Source organism: Sinohyriopsis cumingii, chromosome 17 (genome assembly GCF_028554795.1).
Source record: "Sinohyriopsis cumingii isolate HCF-2022 chromosome 17, ASM2855479v2, whole genome shotgun sequence".
In the NCBI taxonomy this organism is placed as follows: domain Eukaryota; kingdom Metazoa; phylum Mollusca; class Bivalvia; order Unionida; family Unionidae; genus Sinohyriopsis; species Sinohyriopsis cumingii.
In genome coordinates, this window is record NC_142977.1 from 37,962,872 (window position 1) to 37,987,982 (window position 25,111).

The 25,111-nt window shown below is 37.5% G+C and overlaps 1 protein-coding gene across 1 annotated transcript in view; it reads left to right on the top strand.

Annotated features, from left to right (window-relative positions):
- The window catches only part of LOC149778447 (breast cancer anti-estrogen resistance protein 3 homolog), a 149,776-nt gene that overhangs the window by 95,992 nt on the left and 28,673 nt on the right, over window positions 1-25,111 (top strand). The window contains exons 3-5 of the mRNA XM_089938478.1: window positions 1,109-1,232; window positions 15,833-15,956; window positions 20,073-20,139. Coding sequence (XP_089794604.1) covers window positions 1,140-1,232; window positions 15,833-15,956; window positions 20,073-20,139 — 284 coding nt within the window. The 5' untranslated portion in view covers window positions 1,109-1,139. The remainder of the gene's footprint in view (window positions 1-1,108; window positions 1,233-15,832; window positions 15,957-20,072; window positions 20,140-25,111) is intronic.

The following is a 25,111-nucleotide window of genomic DNA, read 5'->3' on the forward strand; positions in this document are numbered from 1 at the left end:
ACTGGTACCTAGATATAAAATGATTTTAATAGTAAGTGTACCTGACCCCTGTGGGTGTATGCAAAGTGACCTGAAGACCTGGAGGAACTAAAACTGTAGGGTAAAGGTCACTACCTGAATATTTAGAAAAAACAAACAGATAATGTAACACCATAAGATGTGATTATTGAAGAGGCCAGGTCCCAATTGTGGTTAACAAACACTGCAACAAGCAGATTTTCTCTGGTGTTTGGCACATTTCTGATCACATCAACATCCTTGAAAAAGATAAGCTATCTGTGCTGGCTTTGTACATAACATACCAAGGACAAAGTGAGTTGCACGAGAAATTGCATCATACTGACAATTCTTCACTCTAAGGGAGGATGTATGCACATCAAACAGACAGTGCCTTTTTTCTGGCATGAAAATTAAAGCTAAATATTTGCTATGGGTAAGCTGTTGCTGCTATTAAAATGCTATACATTTATATGCCAATGCATGGTACTATGGTTAAAATCTGCTATTAAAATGCTGTACATTTATATGTCAATGCATGGTACTCTGCTTAAAATCTGCTATTAAAATGCTATACATTTATATATCAATGAATGGTACTCTGCATAAAATCTGCTATTAAAATGCTGTACATTTATATGCCAATGCATGGTACTCTAATTAAAATAAAATATGCAGTCTCTTCGTTTTAACTCTTTCTTGTCTAATATGCATTGATTTAAAGTGATCATTGTGCCATAGAAGCATTAGTTCTGCATCCCCTCCCCTCTGCTCCACCCAATTTGTAGATCCTAGGGGATTTCCTTTCCTGTGTTAATGAGATTGGGTTGGTATTCTCAGAGAAACATAATCTACAACAACATTTACTTTCAGTTCAGCCGAGGAAAGGGACGCAAATCTTTTTCCCTTTCAAAATGGTCTTTAATCTGAAAACACTGAGACAAGTCAACAGGCTGACTCAAGACTGATCTTGTGCTGCACAACAGTTTGGAAGCATATTGAAGCATTATTGGTTAATTAAGTTGAGTGCTTGGTAAATATTTGGAATGGTGTTTATGAATTTGTAATTTCAACAATTTTTGATAATGTTACATTGTTTTGATGTTTCCAGGTTGGTTATAGAGCAGCAGTACCAGCAAGGCATGGCTCAAAAACACATAGACATTAACACCTGGCTGGATGCCATCGGAATGAAGGACTATCACCAGATCTTTTCCAGCTACTCTGGGGTAGAGGTGAGAACTAGTGCTGGGAATCAGTTGAAATTTCATGATTGATCATCGGTTACACCAACTGATACATGATCAATTATGAATCAGTTAAATGTGGCTGCCGCATGACAAATGATCAAAGTACATATAGCACATCCAGTAGGTTTAACTGGAATATAATCAAAAAATTTGTAATATGACTCAATTATTTAGGATTGTTGTTTGTTATATTTCTTTAAATAAAAAAGAAATTATGAAAACTGTGTTGATTTGTTTAAAACAAGAACTGGTTAACAAAAAACAAATTATCCAAATAGTGTTCATTTGTTTACACCAAGAACAGATTAATTTAAAAGGAGAATTATCTAAATTGTCTTTATTTGTTTATAACATGAACTTAAGAACAGGTGACCAGGTTAAATCATTTGTCATGTGAATAATGTAATGACTAGATAGTAGATATATGACTAGAACCACCTAATCATGATTAATTATAATTAGATGATGAACTTAATTAACATTGGCAGTAGTCTTTTACAACTGGATATGCTAGAATTTTCAACTTTGAACATGTTGACTATGGTAATACATATAGGTACAACAAAGTCATTTAATGAACATGATGACTATGGTAATACATTTAGGTACAACAAAGTCATTCAATGAACATGTTGACTATGGTAATACATGTAGATACAACAAAGTCATTCAGTGAACATGTTGACTATGGTAATACATTTAGGTACAACAAAGTCATTCAGTGAACATGTTGACTATGGTAATACATTTAGGTACAACAAAGTCATTCAATGAACATGTTGACTGTGGTAATACATTTAGGTACAACAAAGTCATTCAATGAACATGTTGACTGGTAATACATGTAGGTACAACAAAGTCATTCAGTGAACATGTTGACTGGTAATACATGTAGGTACAACAAAGTCATTCAGTGAACATGTTGACTGGTAATACATGTAGGTACAACAAAGTCATTCAATGAACATGTTGACTATGATAATACATGTAGGTACAACAAAGTCATTCAGTGAACATGTTGACTGGTAATACATGTAGGTACAACAAAGTCATTCAGTGAACATGTTGACTGGTAATACATGTAGGTACAACAAAGTCATTCAATGAACATGTTGACTGGTAATACATGTAGGTACAACAAAGTCATTTAATCAACATGTTGACTGGTAATACATGTAGGTACAACAAAGTCATTCAATGAACATGATGACTATGGTAATACATTTAGGTACAACAAAGTCATTCAGTGAACATGTTGACTGGTAATACATGTAGGTACAACAAAGTCATTCAGTGAACATGATGACTATGGTAATACATTTAGGTACAACAAAGTCATTCAATGAACATGTTGACTATGGTAATACATGTAGGTACAACAAAGTCATTCAGTGAACATGTTGACTGGTAATACATGTAGGTACACCAAAGTCATTCAGTGAACATGTTGACTGGTAATACATGTAGGTACAACAAAGTCATTCAATGAACATGTTGACTATGATAATACATGTAGGTACAACAAAGTCATTCAGTGAACATGTTGACTGGTAATACATGTAGGTACAACAAAGTCATTCAATGAACATGTTGACTGGTAATACATGTAGGTACAACAAAGTCATTTAATCAACATGTTGACTGGTAATACATGTAGGTACAACAAAGTCATTCAGTGAACATGTTGACTGGTAATACATGTAGGTACAACAAAGTCATTTAATCAACATGTTGACTGGTAATACATGTAGGTACAACAAAGTCATTCAATGAACATGTTGACTATGGTAATACATGTAGGTACAACAAGGTCATTCAATGAGCATGTTGACTGGTAATACATGTAGGTACAACAAAGTCATTCAGTGAACATGTTGACTGGTAATACATGTAGGTACAACAAAGTCATTCAGTGAACATGTTGACTGGTAATACATGTAGGTACAACAAAGTCATTTAATCAACATGTTGACTTTTAATACATGTAGGTACAACAAAGTCATTCAATGAACATGTTGACTATGGTAATACATTTAGGTACAACAAAGTCATTCAGTGAACATGTTGACTATGGTAATACATTTAGGTACAACAAAGTCATTCAATGAACATGTTGACTGTGGTAATACATTTAGGTACAACAAAGTCATTCAGTGAACATGTTGACTGGTAATATATGTAGGTACAACAAAGTCATTCAGTGAACATGTTGACTGGTAATACATGTAGGTACAACAAAGTCATTCAGTGAACATGTTGACTGGTAATACATGTAGGTACAACAAAGTCATTCAATGAACATGTTGACTATGGTAATACATGTAGATACAACAAAGTCATTCAGTGAACATGTTGACTATGGTAATACATGTAGGTACAACAAAGTCATTCAATGAACATGATGACTATGGTAATACATGTAGGTACAACAAAGTCATTCAGTGAACATGTTGACTGGTAATACATGTAGGTACAACAAAGTCATTCAGTGAACATGTTGACTGGTAATACATGTAGGTACAACAAAGTCATTCAGTGAACATGTTGACTATGGTAATACATGTAGGTACAACAAAGTCATTCAATCAACATGTTGACTGGTAATACATTTAGGTACAACAAAGTCATTCAGTGAACATGTTGACTGGTAATACATGTAGGTACAACAAAGTCATTCAGTGAACATGTTGACTGGTAATACATGTAGGTACAACAAAGTCATTCAGTGAACATGTTGACTATGGTAATACATGTAGGTACAACAAAGTCATTCAATCAACATGTTGACTATGGTAATACATGTAGGTACAACAAAGTCATTCAGTCAACATGTTGACTGGTAATACATGTAGGTACAACAAAGTCATTCAATGAACATGTTGACTGGTAATACATGTAGGTACAACAAAGTCATTCAGTGAACATGTTGACTGGTAATACATGTAGGTACAACAAAGTCATTCAATCAACATGTTGACTGGTAATACATGTAGGTACAACAAAGTCATTCAGTCAACATGTTGACTGGTAATACATGTAGGTACAACAAAGTCATTCAATGAACATTTGGAGCAAGACTATAAGACTTCATTCTATTTTTGTTTTCTGAATCACATCTAAATCCATTAATGAATATAAAACATGTCAAACCTTGTTATTCTAATTTTTATATTTTATTTGGACATTTTTTACAGAGCATTTTTATAAAAATGTAAGTAAATGCTATGTAATTGATCCTTTAGGCCTAAGTTATAATACAAAAACAATATTTATTAATCTATGTTTTTGTTTTTTTTGATAAATAGTATGGCAAGACGTGCCCAGGAAAAAGATCATAAATCAGAACAAAAATACTTTCATTTGTGATCATGTACACATGCCTTTTACTAACGACTGAACGTGTATTCTTTCTTGCACAACTTGCAGATCACTTTTGTCAGGTTTAGATTGTCTTTTTTGACAGACCATCTCTCTTTTTCTGGAACCCTAAGTGGGCCCACACTTTCGATCATTTCTTCCTGGAAATTCAGAAAGTTCACTTTCAGTTTTGCTTGACATTTTTAAAGCGGGTTGCTTATATCATGGATAAATTAGGTTTCAAAAATGGATAAAAAGCATGAATCAAACAAAATATTCTTCGGGTTGTCATTAATTCACCATTGTCTTTACTATCATTTTTTATAAATGCATCATTAAATTGATATATTTTAGGGTTATTCCAACTCAGTAGTAACAATAATTTAATAAATTTATCGGTACCATAAGGAAACTTGATTACAAAATGTCATACTCGATTAATCAATCAGACTGCTTGAATGAGTGATGCTCAAGTAAGTCAATTAATCGGAACAGCACTAATGAGAGCAGTTCTGTCAGTCCTTTGGGAAAAAAACAGCATGTTGTCAAGAAGCAATAGCCTTTGTAAATTTGCTACAGAGAAGTGTGGATTGTATAAATTTAACTTGTCATCAGATAAAGGTTGACTACATGGCCATTATTTATGGTTGTGTTAGGCTACATGTACTCAGTTTCTGTTTCTAGTCACCACAGGTGTTTTTCGATGCAATTAATGTCACTGACATAAGTTGACGTATATGCATAAATGTTCACTGCTATTTTCAGTGTACCAAAACCTAATTCATTTTCAGTGTACCAAAACCTAATTCATTTTCAGTGTATCAAAACCTAGTTCATTTTCAGATCATTAGCAGAGTAGACAGCTTTATACTGAACAATGCATTTCCACCTTTTACATTGTGTTGATATTCATTAAATAACCTTGTTTAAGATGAATGATAGCACTGTACATGATACAGAAAATGGACTGATGTAGAAATGCTTCTGAATCCAATTAACAAAGGGTCAGATTACTGATAAACGTCAGCTACTTAAATTAAAATATAATTTGATATTAAATTAAAGATTTTTATACCCTTGTCTCTTAGTATGCCATATAATCTTGTTAGCACAAATAGTTACAGTGTTTTTAGTTTTGCTGGTTATAGACCAGAAGAACATACGGGATGGTCTTTTGTCCATCATCTGTTGCCTATCATCTGTCTGTCCATTAGGATAAGTTTGTTATCACGACACCTCCTAACTTCTTGGAGGATTCCTATGAAACTTTACACACACATTCATACCATGGGCTGGTTGGTCCATAACAGCATCTTGAAAATCGTAACGCTACTCCTCCTGAATGGATGGTCATATCAACATGGGTTTTCACTAAAGAACTTCTTATCATGTCTAGTTGGTCTGAAATGGTGCCAGTCTGACATCAAATATGGCCATCATAGCAATCATTTTGAAACTCTTATCACTACTTCACTTGAACAAATAATCATATCAACATGAAGTTTTCACTGAAAGACTTCTTATGTTGTCAAGATGGTCAAATTGGTTATTTTATATTTATTCAAAAATAAAAATTTCTATGCAGTATATGGTTTATATTTTATTTTAATTTCCCTATCCTTTCATTTTGCAGTCTATGGACTTGCCTATTCACCTTACCTATATTGTGAATTATGACATTTTTGTACATGGTAAGCAAGTCACACACCATGTTAGGTTATTGAATTCAGGTTAAATTCCATTTTAGTTACAGATGAACTTCCTTTCTTTTTTCCTTTTAATTAGCAATCATAACCTGCTGGACTTTTGCAAATTTTTAGTACCAGTAGTAATCCCTTGCTTTTTTAAACCTGATTGACTTGTTTATTGCATTTTCTGTCCATAAACCTTAGTCTTCCTTCCTGTTTAACATTTTATCTTAGAGAAACACCATTGTAAGGTTTCTTTTCACTGAATAAATTCACCTTGAGCTTTTATACCAGGTTCATGGGAGTAGTTGCAGCCTATTTAAAGTCATTAGGTATCTCAGTCCTTGAATATTTTCAAAATTGTTTAATATGAAATGGCAGTGTTGAGTCATTCAGACTATGCTTGGTCTTTTACCAAACTTAGAGAAGTCAGAGCTCAATTAATCTCACAATGTTGTCTATGTGGGGATGAAGTTTCTCACAGACAATTGTCAGCTTTTTTGTTGTTGTTGCTGGTAACCTTAAACTGTGCAGAAGGAATATTCCTTCGAGTTACCACTTTCTTAGCAGGAAGAACATTTCAACTGACAGTTTGTCAAAGAAAGAGAAGATAATTGTTACAGAATGTTGACTCCACCAATCCATAGCAGACTCCCAGTCCCAGCTTTGGGAAACTCCTTTGATGGACTCATTTGTCACCAAGATAAACAGCTAGATCCACTTTTACCCTTTCACAGTCCCTGACCAGAGATGGGCAGTGAATGCCTTCAGCCAGAATTGATATCATCTGTTCACTTATGCCTTCCCACCCTTCAGGACTATCTCGGAGGTCCTTCACAAAGTCCGGCACTCCATGGCTCAGCTCATCTTGATTACCCCTCTGTGGTCTCAGTGCTTGTGGTTTCACAGTCTTCTTGATCTGCTAGTGGACCATCCCAGAACCTTACTTAAGAGGAAGAACCTAATGTTGCAGGACAGTGGTTCTAACCTAAACAACAATCCACAGAGTTTTCACCTTCATGCTTGATCCAAGTTGTCAGGTGCATCATTCATTCTTGGTATCTGAGGTATTTAATGCCAAATGGAGAATCTTCTGTGATTGTTGTAGTAGAAAAGGTGAAAGGTGTCAGTTGTAGCTGTTTCTCTGTGATCGCAGAGGCTGATTTTCTTCTTTTCCATTTTGAAGAGAAACAGTGCTCAGTTTCTACTATTAAGAACAATCTAACAGCCCATTCCAGCACACAGATTTTCAAGAGGCCCTGACATCGTGACTGATTCTCACTAACAGACCTAATGAAATTTCTCTTCTGGCTTGTGGTCTCTAAATAACCTTTCTGTGAATCTTTGGGTGAAGCTTCTTTGAAGAATCTTACCTGCAAAATGGTTTTCTTGCTTGCCATAGCATGTTTGAGATGAAGCAGTGAGTGTTCATGCCCTATCCATAGAGCCAGGATGTATTTGGTTCTTTGGGAATTATGAGTAATGTTTGTCTCCTTTGCCAACCTGGTTTTGTTTAGCCAAAAACCAGTTTCCATTGGTTGCTCCATTCCCAACTGAGATCCCCAGTCTCAGTTGTATCTGTGATGAGGATGACCAAGATAGACTTTTATGTCCAGTTAGGGCTCTCCATTTTTACTAGGCAGCCTCAACAGGGAGAAGGAAGGGTAGGAAAAAAGTCTTTTTCTACCCATTAAAGGTCTAGCTGATATTTCAGCTTCCACCATTTGTAAGTGGATTGCATTAACTACTAAATGAGCCAGTCCCAAACTGATAGTGACCTGCCCTTCATTAAAATTAAAGCCCATGAGCATTTGTGCCATTGCCTCATGAGTCTGTTTAATTCATTCATCTGTGGAGGATGTGATGAAATCTACATTTTGGCACTCTCACACAACTGTACTAGCAATATACTTGCTAGTAAGCAACCTCGGTAAGCAACATTGATGGACACTTCACTTAATTTACATGTAATATTTTCAAATAATTAAAATCTAGGTAATTGAAGATAGAAGCATTTTACAGTGTGAACCACCATGGAACAAGTAAACAGTGTGCATACCATATACACATTTCAAATGGGAATAGTGGCATGAAAACATAAAATTATTTGAATTGGTAGTTTTTTTTTGTATAGCAAACATCTTGAGTTTCCAACATTACCTCAAGATTTATAAATAAAAAAAATTATGTCGCCTTTAAAAAATGACCCCTGCTCTGCGTGAATCAAATTTTCAGTAAAAAGCCCCATCAATTTATAAGCAAGTATGTATGTTACTTTTGCCTCCTTTTACCATTGCTCATTAGCCCATCAATGCAAAGGTTTCTTCTCACTGGGCCCAATTGTCATTGCTCAAAAAGTGGCCTACGTAGATTTCATCCCACAGTAGTCTCCTTTTCTTCTGTGAGAGTAAATATTCCTTGTGTTTCTTTTTTATTGTTCAGTTTTAGGATTTTCAGACCTCCCATGAAATGACAAAGTCAGCTATGTGTTACGTATATCTGATTTAATTGATATTTATTTTAAATTTATTGTTTGTTAGCTTTAAAAAAAAGTTTTATTCTATTACATGCTATTATAATATAATCTTATTTACGTGATTTGGACATTTTTTCCAGAAAATAGTTTGACCATGGCTGTTCATTTTATAAACACTTAACTCATTCGGCCCCGATCCCATCTGTAGGCGTAATCCGGTTTCTGCATTCATTGGCGGATCCCGCCTGTAGTCGTGAATTGTTTACTGCATTCAGTGGCCGATCCTGTCTCCAGATGTGATGAATGTGTGTTAGATACAACACCTCTTATTGGTTAGAAATGGGTTTATTCCAAGAACTAAACAACTATTAAACTAATCAGAAACGATTTTACTTTCATTTATGGAAATTTGAATTGTTCAGAAGTTAAAGGCTACTGTTTGAGGACGGTTTAACTACTTGTGTTCAGTTCATGAAAAATCATAAATGATGACAGACATAAGAGTGATTTTTGATGAGAGCAAAAATGAGGAGTTTCTCGGGTTTGATCTTGAAAATATTGAGCAAGCTGATGAAAGATATGTTCGGCAGTTGGATATTTTGTGAGATTTAGATTCGGACATAGAAGTTTCTAAGATTGAATTGTCCGAAGATGAGGATGCTGACAGCGATGATGATAGAGTTCTTGCAGATAAACGTTGCACATAATTTTGTAAATACTGTATAAATAAGTTGTGAAAGACTTGGACAAATAGGGAACAAAAATACATCACTGTGTAGACAAATTCATTTGGAATAAATGGTGAAAATTACATGGATTTTAATTGGATATAAGAAGAGAAATTAAGGTAAGAGTGAATGCATGTGCACGATGTTTTCAAAATTTTTCAAACAGGTAAAATCTCTGGGGCACAAGCAGCTAGACACAGCTTTATGCTTCTGAGGCAAAGCAGCAGAGATACTGATAACAGTTCTGGGGTCGAATGAGTTAAAGCTGGCCTAGTTCCCAACCTTAATTCAAAATTAGTAACAGTCACGTGAACAAGTTCTTTTTTATTTATTTTTATTATGGGAATAATAAGGGTGCAATCGAGGCTGTATTGGATATGTGACCCTAAATTTGTAAAGAGTTTTTAGTGAAGTAAACAACTTTTTAAATTTTATTCTTAAAGTAAAATTATTGGTTTTTATCAAGGTCATACTGGGGCTACATGATTTTTTATATGTAAACATGATCACATGCCCCTCTTTTTCACAATTCAGGCATTTCCGAAATTGCACATTAGTTAGTTTTAGTATTGATGCTTAGAGATCTCTCAATCAGTCAATCCTCTCTGCACCGTCTGGTGCTTGAGGCGACAGCAAGGGAGCACCATTTTGGTCTGTCGGCTGCTGTTATGGGGGTGGTCTGCAGGGTAAGGCCTCTGGTCTTGAGTTCTTGCTCCACGGTATGGCGCCAGGTCTCTTTGGGTCTGCCACGGTTCCTTTTCCCCTGTGGAGTCCATCTCAGTGCCACCCTTGGTAGTGAGTCAGGGGGCATTCTGCAGACGTGGCCAAGTCATCTCCATCGATGAGTTGAATGGTCTCAGCGATGGTGTTTGCGCCCGCTCTGTACCGGAGTTCCTCATTCGAGATCATGTTTGGCCACAAGATCCTCATGATCCGTCGCAGGCATTTGGTCTGGAAGACTTTGAGCTTGCGTTCTATGTCAGCAGTGGTCTTCCAACATTCTGACCCGTACAAAAGGATGCTCAGCACGTTGCTCTTGAAGATACGGATCTTTGTGTGGGCGCTGCGGTTTGTTGTCCTCCAGATGGGCTTCAATATTGCGAAGGCCTGGTTGGCCTTGCTGATTCTTGTGGTGACTTCCCTTGTGCAATCTCCATCCGTGGCGACCTTGCTGCCCAGGTACGTGAATTCGTCTACTTCTTGCAGATGCTGGTCATTGATGGTTATTGGGTCGCCCACTCTAGTGTTCTTCCTCAAGACTTGTGTCTTCCCTATGTTGACTCGAAGACCTATGGTGCTTGCTGTCTGTACCAACTGTTGTGTCTTCTGTTGGATATCCTGGTGTCTGCTTGCCAGCAACCCGATGTCATCAGCATAATCCAGGTCATCCAGCATTGAGGTCAGCATCCACTGTATTCCTTACCTCCTGCCCTCTGTGGTGCGGCACATGATCCAGTCAATGGCCAGTGAGAAGAGAATCGGCGAGAGAATGCATCCTTGCTTCACTCCGGTTTCCACCTTGAATGGTTCAGTGAGTAGTTTGTTGTGGATGAGGGACCTGATGATGTTGACAAGTTTCTGGGGGATGCCATAGTGTCGTAGGATCTTCCACAGAGAGGCTCAGTGCAGACTGTCGAAGGCTTCTCAAAGTCCACAAAGACCACATAAAGGGATCCATTCCACTCATGGGACTGCTCAAGGATCTGTCTCAGAACGAAGATGTGGTCGATGCAGGATTTGCCCTTCCTAAAGCCTGCCTGTTCCTGGCATAGAATGCTGTCCACAGCTGTTGTGATGCGTTGGAGAATGATGCGACTGAAAATCTTACTGGTGATGGATAGTAAGGAGATTCCTCGCCAGTTGTTGCAGTTCCCCACATCTCCTTTCTTGGGAAGTTTGATGATGATTCCTGTTTTCCAGTCATTTGGTCCTTCTTCACTATCCAGATCTTTTGGAGACTCTGGCAAAAAAGCTGCGGTGTCTTTGTGTCTTCTGCCTTCAGCATCTCGGGGAATACTCCATCATCGCCAGGTGCCTTCCCATTCTTCAGCTTGTGGATGGCCTGCTTGACCTCCTCAACAGTGATGTCGTCGCAGTTGATGTCAAGGTCCTCCTCTGCTTCAGGAATGTCAGCGAGTACTGGTGGGTCTGGGTGATTCAGTATGGACTCAAGTGTTGCTTCCATCTCTTCAGTTTCTCCTCCTCCACTGTGACATGAGTTCCATCTTTATCTCTCACTGGAAGGTCGTGGTGCTGGCCGTAGTCGCCCTTCAGCTTCTTGGTGTTCTGGTACACCATCTTCATGTCTTTCTGTTCTGCTGCTGCATCCGCCTCCTTTGCCAGTCTCTCTGTGTATTCTCTCCTGTCTGTCCTTGCTGATTTCTTCACCTCCTTGTCTTTTTCTCTATACTCCTTCGAAAGTCTCTCTTTCAGTCTTGGTGATTTGGCGTCCAAAAGTCTCTTCTTAATCTGTCTTCTCTCGCCTATGCGAGTCCACGTCTCTCCTGATATCCACTCTGTCTTCTTACTATTCCTATAACCTAAAACTACTTCTCCTGCGTCCTTCATTGCTCTGTTGAAATTGTTGATAGTCAGCGCTGTCTCATCTTTTAGAACACTAAACCTATTCCTTAGGGCCAGCCTAAACTCTTCCTTCACTTTTGGATCTTTCAGCTTGGCCACATCGAAGCGCTGATTCCTGGAGACCCCTATCCTAACTTTCCTAAGCTTCAAAGTCATCTTGGCCACCAGAAGACTATGGTCGCTGCCGATGTCAGCGTGCCGCATCACTCACACGTCCTGCAGGGAATGTTTCCATCGGCCGTTGATGATGATGTGGTCGATCTGGTTCTGAGTTCTGCCATCTGGTGATGTCCATGTGAGCTTGTGGATGTCCTTGTGCTCGAACAGGGTCCCTCCTATGACCAAGTCATTCTCCTCACAAAAGTTGACCAGTCTTTCCCCGTTGTCGGTCATCACACCTACTCCATGGCGCCCCATGGTCCTCTCTCTGTCTTTATTGTCACAGCTGACCCTAGCGTTGAAGTCGCCAAGTAGCAACAGCACGTCATGTCAAGGGACGTCCTCTAAAATGGCTTGAAGAGCATCGTAGAAGGTGTCTTTGTCCTCTTCTTCCGCGTCGTCTATTGGTGCATAGGCCACAACAACAGACAGCTTGGCGTACTTGGAGTTCATCCTGACGTACAGTAGGCACTCATTCACTGGCTTCCACTATAGAACAGTATTGGTCTTGTTCTTGCTGATAATGATGGCGACCCCTTCCCGGTGGTCATTGTCCTTCCTTCTGGACCAGATGATAACTTCTCCGGAGTTCAACTTCTGCTTGCCGGTACCAGTCAATCTTGCTTCTGTTACACCCATGAGGGTCAAGTTGTAGTGATTCAATTTGCTCACTGCTTGTGCCAGTTTTCCAGTCTGGTTGAGCGTTCGCACGTTCCAGCATCCAACACTGATCCATGCTTTTGGCATCAGGAGTTCCGCTATTGGGATGGGGACGTCCTTGCGGTTTTGTTCTCCATCCATCATAGAGCCAGTTGCCTGGTCTGCTTCGCTCCCAGCGCCGGTTGTCGTTTGTTCCCTTGTTGTGGTTTCCATAGCAAGTGTTGTTTTAACGGGGTGGGGTTGCTAGCCCCACGTCCAACCCTCCTCCTTTTTCAGCCGGGCTTGGGACCGTCCTTGGCGGAGATCTCTCAGTCTGGGCTTAAAACACTTGATGTCAAGGTGTTCTTTTGTTGTGTCAGTTTGGAGTTATTTTAATGTCTATTCAAATTATTTGGATTCAAAAGGATTAATTCTTTTTTCCTGGAAATATATGTGTGCTCATATAGAATTCTTGAACAAAGACATTTCTTAAAATTTTTATTCGGATTTCCAACACTGTAGTGTTATTTCTTGTGTTTCTACAAGGAACTGTAGACAACAACACTGTACCGGATACAGCATACGTCATTACCTTCCATTTTTGATTCTTTGTTGGGACTCAGACTTGAATTCATTAGAACATTGCATTATTAGGACTTCTAAAATTTAATTCATTGGTTATTCTTGGATTATTTTTGGATTTGATTCTTAAAACTATAAGTTCTTATTTTGTAAATTTTACAGTATTTTTCCAGGGAAATAAATTAAGTGTTAAAATTTTCAAAGCTTGTTATTTTCACTCTTTCTTGTGTTGTTGTTTATTCGAGCCTAAACATGTAACATAAGATATGCAGTAGCAATAGGTAGGGTATTACTGATATTAAAATTATTTTCTTCAGATGTGTATTTGTGCAAAACTAAAATTTTAATAATACTTACCTGTAGCTATTGTCAGATTTCCTCCTCTCTACCCTCAGGGGCCCCGAGTGGCCGAGTGGTCTAAAGCACTCTCCATTACGGATCACTGCCATCTCACCTCTGTCTGCGTGGGTTCGAATCTCAGATTCGGCTAATGTGGGTATGTGAGAAAGTTTTCCGGTAGCTTCTCCTGGGTCGGTGGTTCTTTCTGGGGTTTTCCCAGGTTCTTCCTCCACCATTAATACTGGCCACCATGCATAGCCTATCATGTGCTGAAAAATGGTGTTAAACCCTACAACAACAACAAAAATCCTCTCTACCCTTACTGATGTCCCACTTTAGACTGCTCCATCAAAATAATGAAGAGGGCCTTCACAGATGCCTGGGATATATAGGGTTCTTTCAATGAGAAGAAGTCTGATCCAGTCTTCTGGAAGATTGTGGTTCACCCTAATGGGAGGACAGAAGTTTTTGTCATTTGATCAGTATTTTTTCTCCCAGAAAAGTACTAGCTATGCAATAGCAACAGGTAAGTATTAACTCATTAAAATTAGTTTTACCCCATCCCCTAAAAAAACTACATTTCGAAAATGGCAATTGTGTCTTAATTTGTCCTAAATAAAAATGGCACTAATCTTACATCTGATATAGCTTCAGCCAATGTGGGTATGTGAGAAAGCTTGCCAGTAGCTTCTCGTGGGTCAGTGGTTCTTTCCAGGGTTTTTCTTGGGTTTCTTCCTCCACCAATTAAAACTGGCCGCCATGTATAGCCTATCATGTGCTGAAAAATGGCATTAAACCCAACAACAACAACAACATCTGATACAGCTGTCACAGTGACAGATTTGAAAAGAAGAAATGGTCTTATTTTGAATTTATGGAAATTCTTTTTGGACATATTTGAGTATCAGTCTTTTGAAGGACTTATTTTGTTTTTAATTTCTGGCTCCCAAATACCTTGAGAAAAACTTAATTCTATCCATCATATAAATTGAGCAAAAATTATTATGTTCAGATAAAAGAAACAAAAATAAAAATAAAAATATTGTTAAGGAATGCCCCCCCCCCCCCAGTGCACTAAAGGTTGAATGATCAGTCCATAATGACACTAGCATTTTCTTCAGACCCTCCACCAAACTATTCAAAGCAGTGAAACCTGTATCAATGGATTTTGAAGAGAGAAACTTTGTGCATTTGTTATTTCTTATCTGTGTCATTGCACAAATGTGTTTCTCAATGTGTGTGTGATATAAATGACAGTGCTAAGTCTACCAAGAATTTTTTGTTTGAAAGTGTATTAAATGTTTCAATAAGAATATTTTATTTTATTTTATTCGGATTTGAATTTTCAGTTGTTTTCTGTTGGAACAAGATTTATCTTAAGGTCTCCATTGTACAACAACACTTTTTGGGTCACTTGCACTGACACCAATTGGGATCACAAACACACTATTTTGTCACAGAACCACCCAACAATGTCTCAAAGGTTGGCAGGCATGTGAATTAATGGTCATATTAGCATGTAGTTTTACTAAAAGACTTCTTATGATGTGAAGTTGGTCGTGAATGAAAATTGTTCCTGTCAGACATTCCCTTGGACAGCCAGTGTAACCACCATGGCAGTCATCTTGAAAATCTTACCACTATCCCTAACGAAGAGATGGTCTTATATACATAGTATTTTCTTTGAAAGACTTATTCCTTCGTAAACTTGGTATGACTGTCATGGAATTTTTCACTGCATGATATAAAAATGGGTGCATCTTGCACATGTGCACACATTTTTTTTGAACATTGAAAGAAACATCACAAGGAGTTTTTGTATATTTTAAAATTGAAGTTAAATGTGCAAACTGTATGTAATCCTGAAAGAATGGATAGAATGCATATGAAATCTTGGTTGTGCAGTAATTTTTTTGCCATTGGTGCACCTAGGTGCACAATTTAAAATTTGAATCCTCTAGAACAGAGTGAAGGTCAAGTTTTAAGCATGTAATCTATTCCTTTATAAAAAGTTGTTTCTTGACTGTGTTGTAGGATCTTCTATATCTTTCGGAGGCAGATATCAGGGACTTGGGCTTGAAGAATGCAGCACATCGTGCTAAAGTGGTATCCAGTTTGCGGGTGCTGAGAGAGAAGTATGAATGCAGTACACTTCCTTGTAAGTGGCATGTTTCCATCAATAAAGTCATTCATAATGGAGAAAAAAGAAAGAAAGACTTGTTGGCAAACTGTTCAGTTTATCGTAGGCCTTACAATAACAGGTAGGACAATGTTCCATGATACAATACATTGTAGTTTTAGACCTTCAAATAACAGGTAAGATGATATTCCATGGTACAATACTTTGTTATAGTAGACTTTCAAATAACAGGTAAGATGATATTCCATGGTACAATACTTTGTTATAGTAGACTTTCAAATAACAGGTAGGACAATGTTCCATGATACAATACATTGTAGTTTTAGACCTTCAAATAACAGGTAAGATGATATTCCATGGTACAATACTTTGTTATAGTAGACTTTCAAATAACAGGTAAGATGATATTCCATGGTACAATACTTTGTTATAGTAGACTTTCAAATAACAGGTAAGATGATATTCCATGGTACAATACTTTGTTATAGTAGACTTTCAAATAACAGGTAAGATGATATTCCATGGTACAATACTTTGTTATAGTAGACTTTCAAATAACAGGTAAGATGATATTCCATGGTACAATACTTTGTTATAGTAGACTTTCAAATTAAAGGTAAGATAGTGTTCCATGGTACAATACATTGTTGTTGTAGACTTTCAAATAACAGGTAAGACAGTGTTCCATGATATAATACATTGTTGTTGTAGACTTTCAAATAACAGGTAACATAATATTCCATGGTACAATTCATTGTTGTTGTAGACTTTCAAATAACAAGTAAGACAGTGTTCCATGGTGCAGTACATTGTTGTAAACTTTCAAAATAACAGGTAAGACAGTGTTCCATGGTACAATACATTCTTGTAGTAGACTTTCAAATAACAGGTAATATAATATTCCATGTTACAACACTTGTTCCTGTAGACTTTCAAAAAAACAAGTAAGATGATGCTCTATGGTACTTGATTCATGCTAGCAATACTGATGGATACACTTTGCTATGATGAAGCCATGTGTTTAGCATGCCAGACTGGTCAGGGTTTGATTCCTGTCCGGATCATGCTTTTTTTGGTGTATTTCTAGGCAAGACAGTTTACACCATTTTCATTGGCTTTTTAGTACCTTTCATATGATGATGTGTAATTTAATACCAATCACTCTGGTTTCATGTGATGATGTGCCATTAAGTGTAGATCACTCTACTGTAGTGGCTTTCATTGGAAGAATCTGCTTGTATACTGGTGTCCCAATTTGATTCTCAGTAAGTCACTGCTATACTGTAGTGGTCCAAGCCAAAACTGGGTTTGATATCCTAACTCGAGGTACATGAAATTTTTATTGGTATCATTAGAAAGGCTGTTACTCAAGTCATGCCAAAAAGACCATTATCCATGATTTTTAGTTGCTCTTTGAAGGTTTAAGAAGAATTGACAGCAACATGAGGTTTTCACAACAAGGCTATTTTGGTGTTTTGCTCCTGAATGGAAATTCTGCTGATCAGACCTCCAGTATGGCTTTGTTGGTAGGTATCAGGAAAGTCTTGTTATAGCTGCCTCACCTGAACAGATAGATGGTCACATGGAAATACTAGTATAGAAGATACTTTCAGAAAAATATCATTAATATCTGATAAAGAGCCAATTTTCATTGCATATGAGCCTAGTCCTTTATGCATGCAACTGACTTTGGCCCTGGAATTCATACTTAGCCCATAAGGGACTTTGCCTCTTGGTCATAACTTGTAAACTGTAAGTATAAATATATTTACTAGGAATGAAAAGACAAATGTAGATAGGCAACTGAATTTGGCCAAGCAGGTCAGATTTAGGGACTTAGACTTTGCCAAGCAGGCCAGATTCATGGACTGGGTTAAAACAGGGAGGTGTGGCATAAGTATTGATTATGAGTAAAATCTCATCTCAAATTCTGCATGTTTATTATAGGGCCATTTCAATAAACCTCAGTTCGAAGCAGACTGGCTTTTTTGAGCTTAACAATCTAAACACTGACCCAAAATTTTGATTTATTGGTCATTTAATTGAGGGAAAAATATTTAAATCAATTAAATACATATATTCCATTTGAAAAGTTTATGAAGGCTGAGCCTTTTTACATTTCATATGGCATAGCCAGGTATAGCAGAAATTTTTCGTACATGTACATGTCATGTGTATACATACAGCCCACAAGAATTTTTGGAACTCCATGCATAGGGGTGTGGGTGGAGAGAGGGAGTGGAGAGGATTAAGAAAAAAGCCTGCACCATCTCTCCTTGTGTCCTGACGGATTTGCCATGGCTCCTTGTAGAGAACTGCTCTGCAAACCACCCTTTCTCATGAAATCATCGCAGATTACCACCACAGAATGGATGGGGTTTATCAAATAAGCCTGGTTTACTGTGTGTGACCCCTGCAAACATTCTCTTGAGAGGTTCATGGAGAGAGAGAGAGAATGAGAGAGAGAGAGAGGTGATATATCTACATCGTTATCAGCTAATAGATAAAATGCCAAATCAAATTTTAGATAATATCAACATAGACAGTGCCTTGCAAAATGTATTAATACTACTATACATTTTTTCATATAGAAAATGCTGATCGACTTATTTTGCAATAAAATAAGACTTTTACTTTATTCAAAGACACAAATTTACACAGTGACTTGACGAGACTTTGTTGAGCTATCCTTGAACATTGTAAATTTATCCTACTGTTTAAACATGAAAAGTAATCCTATGCAATATGGACAGTTAAATTCCAGATAACAGCCACTTCTGGTTAAAAACACAATCAACAAAACAGAAAACACTGAATTTATAATTAAATGCTAACCACATGCTTAGTCCTTAAGCAGTAATGGTCCAGTTACGATGCTTAACTAGCTCAATTCTAACTGCATATGTACTGTAAGCGAATAGCAATTTAATTTATGGGACCAAATTGTTCTTTCCAGCAGGGATATTTTTTCTTCTGTCATTCATCACAAGATAAATTTGTTTCAAATAAAATAAGGAATTGCATAGTGTCATTTTTTTTAATCCTACAATTCGGAACAAGACAAGCATTACCCTCCCCCCTTTAGAAACTGAAATGGTCTGTCTCTACTAAAGACTTGGCTTCAGCAGATGTTCAGCTGAAATCAAGGGAGTGACTATTATACACACTGTTATAAAATGTTAGCATCAGAAGATGAAGATTTCTCCAGCTGAAATTGACATCATCTTCTGATGCTAACTTTTTATAACCTTCTGTACAATAGTCACTGCCTTGATTTCTGCTGAACATCAGCTGTAGCCAAGTATTTATTAGGGAGAGACCATTTAAGCTTCTAAAAGGGGATAGGGTGGGGGTGAAGTAAATTTTTGAATACTATATATTGTCTTGTTCTGATTTGTGGTTGTTGTTGTTGTTGTGGGGTTTAACGCCATTTTTCAGCACACAAAAATAGTGGACAGGAAAAATCAAAATAAGAGATATATTTACTTTTTATTTCAGTGATCAGTAATAATAAATTAGTTAGTAAATAACATGTTTCAATTAAATATTTCTTCTTCAATAGCAACAGATGTTAAAAAAGCCATAAAGGTCATAAAAAATGTCAGTATCAAAAAGCCATATATCATCAAGGGTAAGGTTGACCTTTTTTTTGTTGTGAGTTGACCAGAATGGGCTGAGTGTGGCATGGGGAAATTTCTTAAGTTTGTATGGGCCACATCTGTAATGGTTCAACTTTGTTATAAGCTGACTCCATTATGGGCCAAGTTCCTTGGTTACCAGTAACAAGAAAGAAAATGTGTGACTCTTATGTAATATTTATTTATTTAAGAATTGCTCAGTTTTTAGGTGAATATTTATTTTACGTTTCGGCACAAATGTGCTAGGGACATATAGTATTAACTCTGTTCATCTGTCCATCCAATCCATCTAGATAAGTTCTGTATTTAGGTCTATTTTTTTGGTGCTTAAGTGGAGCATTCATATTTTATTAACATATTCCTAGTTTTTCTTGGATAAACTTGAGCCACAAAAATGGTTAATTTTTTTTGCACAAATGTCACATTTGAAATAAGTAATTGCAGATCAACTTAGCTATCTTACTGCTTTGATAAACAGCTCTGTTTTCTATTTCAGTGCGTAAAGGCATTCAGCAGGCAGGAACTATGGGCCAAGTACAAAGGACCCACAATGCCACTGCTCAGTAAGTCAGAAGCACAGATGTTCATGATGATATTGCATGTAGCTGGTATGTCTCAGTCATAAAGCATGCATGTAGCTGGTATGTCTCAGTCATAAAGCATACGAAACATGATTTTCAACTCTGCTTGTCATGGAGGAGAAGAGCTTATGGGATTGCATGTTGTCTGTCAGTTGATATCTATTAGCACAAGATTGTTACTGCTACTCGTCTTAGACTACATGGAGGGATACCATTGATCGTCATCCCATGGTCTCATTGGTTCTAAATGAAAAAGGTGAAGCTGAGACAGCTACAAAAGCCATCTTGAAAATTTGTTCTTGCTACTCCCCCCGAATAGAAAGACACATCGATGTAGGGTTTTTACCAGAAGACATTTTATGATCTTTAGTTGGTCTTATTGGAATATAGCCACTACAGTGGCCATCTTAAAAACACTGTTATCACTTCTTCTGAATGGATGATCATATCAGCATAGGGTTTTCACTGGAAGACTTCTTATGATGTCTATTTGGTTTTAAATGATGCTGATCTGACATCCAGTATGGCCACAGTAACTGTCTTGTAAATCATGCTATCTTTACTCCACCTGAATGGATGATCATATCAGCATAGGGTTTTCACTGAAAGACTTCTTATGATGTCTATATGGTTTTTATAGGTTACTGCATTTGTATGGGAAAATATGAACGAGTTTTCGGGTGGATACTGCACGAATTTGTGAGTGCAGTATATCCTTCCGACAAAACGAGTTCATATTTTCCCATATAAATGCAGTAACCTTTTTATTATATGCTCATTTTTTTATTCTACCTAAGGTTTAATTATATAAACAAAATACACTACAAGAAACAACGTAAATGAATGAATGCCGTATTCCAAACTAAATACACAAGTGCAGATTTGACATTACAAAATGACATCATTATTAATGCGCACATAGCTCCGCCCAGATAAATTTGAACTTAGTCGCGCAGTCGACATAACTTTCAAAAGAAAATGGCGTGTCTAGTTAAAATTGAAATTTGCAGTCATATTGTGAATGAATGCGCATTGCAACGACTTTTCCATTTGATCTGGAGTTAATATATTTTGGTATTTTGTTTCGATTCGACGAAAGTTTGTGATTTTGGACTGGATTCATCTGTGCAAATTATACATGAAATACATCGGATTGAAGTGGCGCGGGAGAAGCGTGTTTACGTCTGCAAATGTGTTTCTGTTTCTGTCACTGAATGTTTGAAATCATAACGTAGGAAAAATATGAAGTCTTTCAATTGCAATTTTCAAAAAGACGCTATGGAATTTAATGTGTATTTCATTTTGAGTGCAGTAAGGAGGATGCAGTTGCACTTATCATCAAAAGTACAGCACACTTTCGAAATGTGTAATCCATATTGAAAACCTATGACATGGCCCATGTAATTTGGATTTGCAGAATTAAGAAAAAACATTTTGAGGAAATTCAGGATGTAAAACTGTAATTATATTTTATTTTGCCATTCTTATCACCAGCTTAAGAAAACAGTTATATGCCTTGTTATTTGTAAGGACCTAATCCGTCATTTATATAAGGTAGCTAGCCTAAATCCGTAACATTGTATCAACGCAAAATGTCAAGACAGCTGGGTTTTTTTGCAGTCCACGAAACATGTTTTAGTTCATTCAGAAACAAATTTAAACAACCACAACGTAAAGAGCCTCTTACGCGAGTGTACATGATTTGTTTACAAATCAAAAGTGCCGGCGTCTGTGTCCATTGTTTATTTACAGAAGAAAGTAGTTCCTTTATTCACGTGAATGCTATATGTGTATTGTCGCGCACGTTCAGTATCGGGGAATATTGGACGATTCTGACAATGTAAAGTTGACGGGGAAAAAATGAGCATATAATAATAAATGATGCTGATCTGACATCCAGTATGACCACAATAACTGTCTTGTAATTCATGCTATCTTTACTCCACCTGAATGGATGGTCATATTTAAATGGGGTTTTCACCAAATGACCGCTAATGATGTCTGCTTTGCTTTAAATGAAAATTGTGCCAATCTCACATCCAGTATTTCCAACATGGCTGCTGTCTTGAAACTTATTGTCACTATTACTTTCCAACAAAAAGTCACATAAACCTGAGGATTTCACTACAACCTCTAATGATATTTAGCTAGTTCTTAATTTAATTATCCTGGCCTACTGCTCCCAAAAAGAAGATGTGGTCTTATCTTAACTTACTGGAAATTCTCCAGTAAAGTGTCAAAGGGCTTTGTTAAAAATTCTAAACTAAATACAGAAGGAACAGGTAATTCAGTGGCAATATAGTTCTTATATGTATATATATATAGTTCTTAAGAGCCCTAGCTCTTCATATTTGCACACCTTCCAGAAAAGTTTAAGCTCTGCTGGTCAAAATGAGAAGAACATGTGCAGCTGCCCTGCATTTGTCATCAGTATGCAAACAATATTATTACTATTCCTAATTTTCTTGGAGGGGAGTAGTGAACTAGGCACACATTCATCCTGAGGTCTAATTGGTCCAGAACGAAGGGGGTGTCCCTTAGACATCTCATATGGCTGCCTTAGTGACCATCTTGAAATCTTGTTTTCATTTTTCTAGCCATAGAGATAATTAAAATGGGATTTCTCTGTCTAATACATTCCCCAATCACAATATGTTAGGAATATTAGCCTGCTATCTCATGAATCCAGCCTTCTACTAAAAGATAAAAATTGTCTTTTTCTGTTTATTTCAATAGACAAAGGGCAATTACTCATACCTGTTACCTCCTCTTGACACCACCAGGTGTTGCTAGTGTTTAGCTTCGCTGCTGTACACGATAACATCATCCACTTTATCCTCTGACCATCCAAGCCATTTTTGTGTTCTGACTCATCCAACGTTCCTTTTGGATTTATTGTGTGGATTAATCATTCTGCTGCAGATTGTATGCATTCTTTTTACAATTTCTGCCAAATTTGAGTGATTTTGACACCTTTAGGGACTTTGATCTTTTAAGACCACATCACACTGCACTGTTGTTGACTTCTACAAGGTCATTACAAGTTAGCATGCCTTTTTTGCTTGCTGTGTGTAACAGAGTTGGTTTTAGTGAGTTTTTAAGATGCTGCATTGCTAATTTATGGTTTTTTTTCTTCTCTTTCTGTGTCGTTTCAGTAGAACAGTCAACTAAATACTTGAAATGCATAAGTTCAAAGCATAAACTTTAAGTTTCGAATGTGACACTGACTTGTTAGATTCCTTCATTAGTAACGGGGAATATGTTTATATTAGGGAGTTAGTAACTTGATGAATTACTAATGTTTGCTTTGCTGTCTCTTCTTGTGTTGTTTCAGCGGAATACCATTTAAATGCTATTTATGGAACTTCAGGGCATGGAAATCTACCATGACTTGTTTTGTTTACACTAAGTATACACCATCTGTGATATGCAGCATCTGTAATACATGGTCAGAGGAAATCTGGGCCACACTTTAGCTAGTTAGGCACATACTGACTTGCTACTCTATGCTTTTAGCTAGTTAGTTGCTTTATTCTCTTCTTGTGTTGTTTCAAGAGAAATGTTTACTAAATGCATAAAATGCACATTCAAAACCATAATCCATTCGGCATTGTAGGGAAGGAAGGATGGAATAAGTCAAGGAAGACAATCTATGGTTAATTGTTGGCGATACTGACTCGTTGGGGGATATTCCTCAATTTTAGACAGCCCTATGGGTGTTAAGTCATGGCCTTCAGACCTGTAAGTCAGGGTGCATAGGTTCATATTGGATCAGTTGGATCCATCTCCTTATACCACTGCACAGTTACTGGCCATCCAGCTGTCAATGACTGTCCAGCATGGGAAACCTTTTGAAAGATGGCCCAGCCAAGTCCTACTCATAGGGGCAGTGTTCCCCAATTTTAGGCCACCCAGTGGGCATATGTCCTCTCTCACATGTCCAAGCATGGTTTTCGAGCCTATAAGTCCAGACACAGATCGTTTGTACTGGATCCATTGGATCTATGCATAAAAAAAACTGCATCATCATCAGCCACCAAGTCATCACTGGCTGATCAGCTGTTCTAACATGGGGACATTTTCATTGAATCAATCCGTCCAGTTATGATTTACATGGATCTTAATAACAGATGCATCCGTCTACCATACCTTTGGCAACATGCTGTCTCTATAACAGAGATTTCAGTGAGAACTCTCTGTCCAACCAGGCCCATGAAGCAACCGGTACTGGTAAACACTGGACCATCTTCTATGCTGCCAGCTTCTAGGCCAACCATTTGCTGGGCAAACCAGCCAGCAGTGCCAGACTTCTGTATGTTCACTGCTTGCCCACAAGGGAGAGCTAGTGACATTTTCATGGAAATGGAATTGAGTCTTCATACCACCTGGTATGTCTTCTCCAGAGCTGCATGTACACCCATTTTGGCCTTGACACACAGTGACTGCAACAAACTCCTTCAAATCCACCATCCTTCACATTTTACTTAGATCCGACCATGGAACCGATTGAAGTTTAGTTTTCAAGCACCATTGAGGACATTTATAGGGTGTTGGCTACTTCAAAATGCCCTCCACCCCTTACTGCTACTCTTAAGAATCGGTAGACCTCGATGAGTTGGAAGAGATGGATTTAAGGTGACAGACGCCTTCAGTACTGATCTCCTGGCACTTGACAAGAATATAGTTGCTGTTCATATGTCCACTTGCTTGTTTTATCAAGCGGACAAATGTACTCCCATGCCCATCAGAGCTGGTTCAGGTTGTCATTACATCTTCTTTCGTTTTTGGATTTGGCCTCATTGGCACCTTTCAGACTTGATGGAGACACCCAGCAATAGCCAGTCTTGGGAGGCAAAGATCAGGATTACTAGGGTCATTTATCTTCATGGATGCACTGTCATATTGAGAGAAGGATGCCTTTTTATGACAGAAGATATGGTCGCTCATCCAAAAA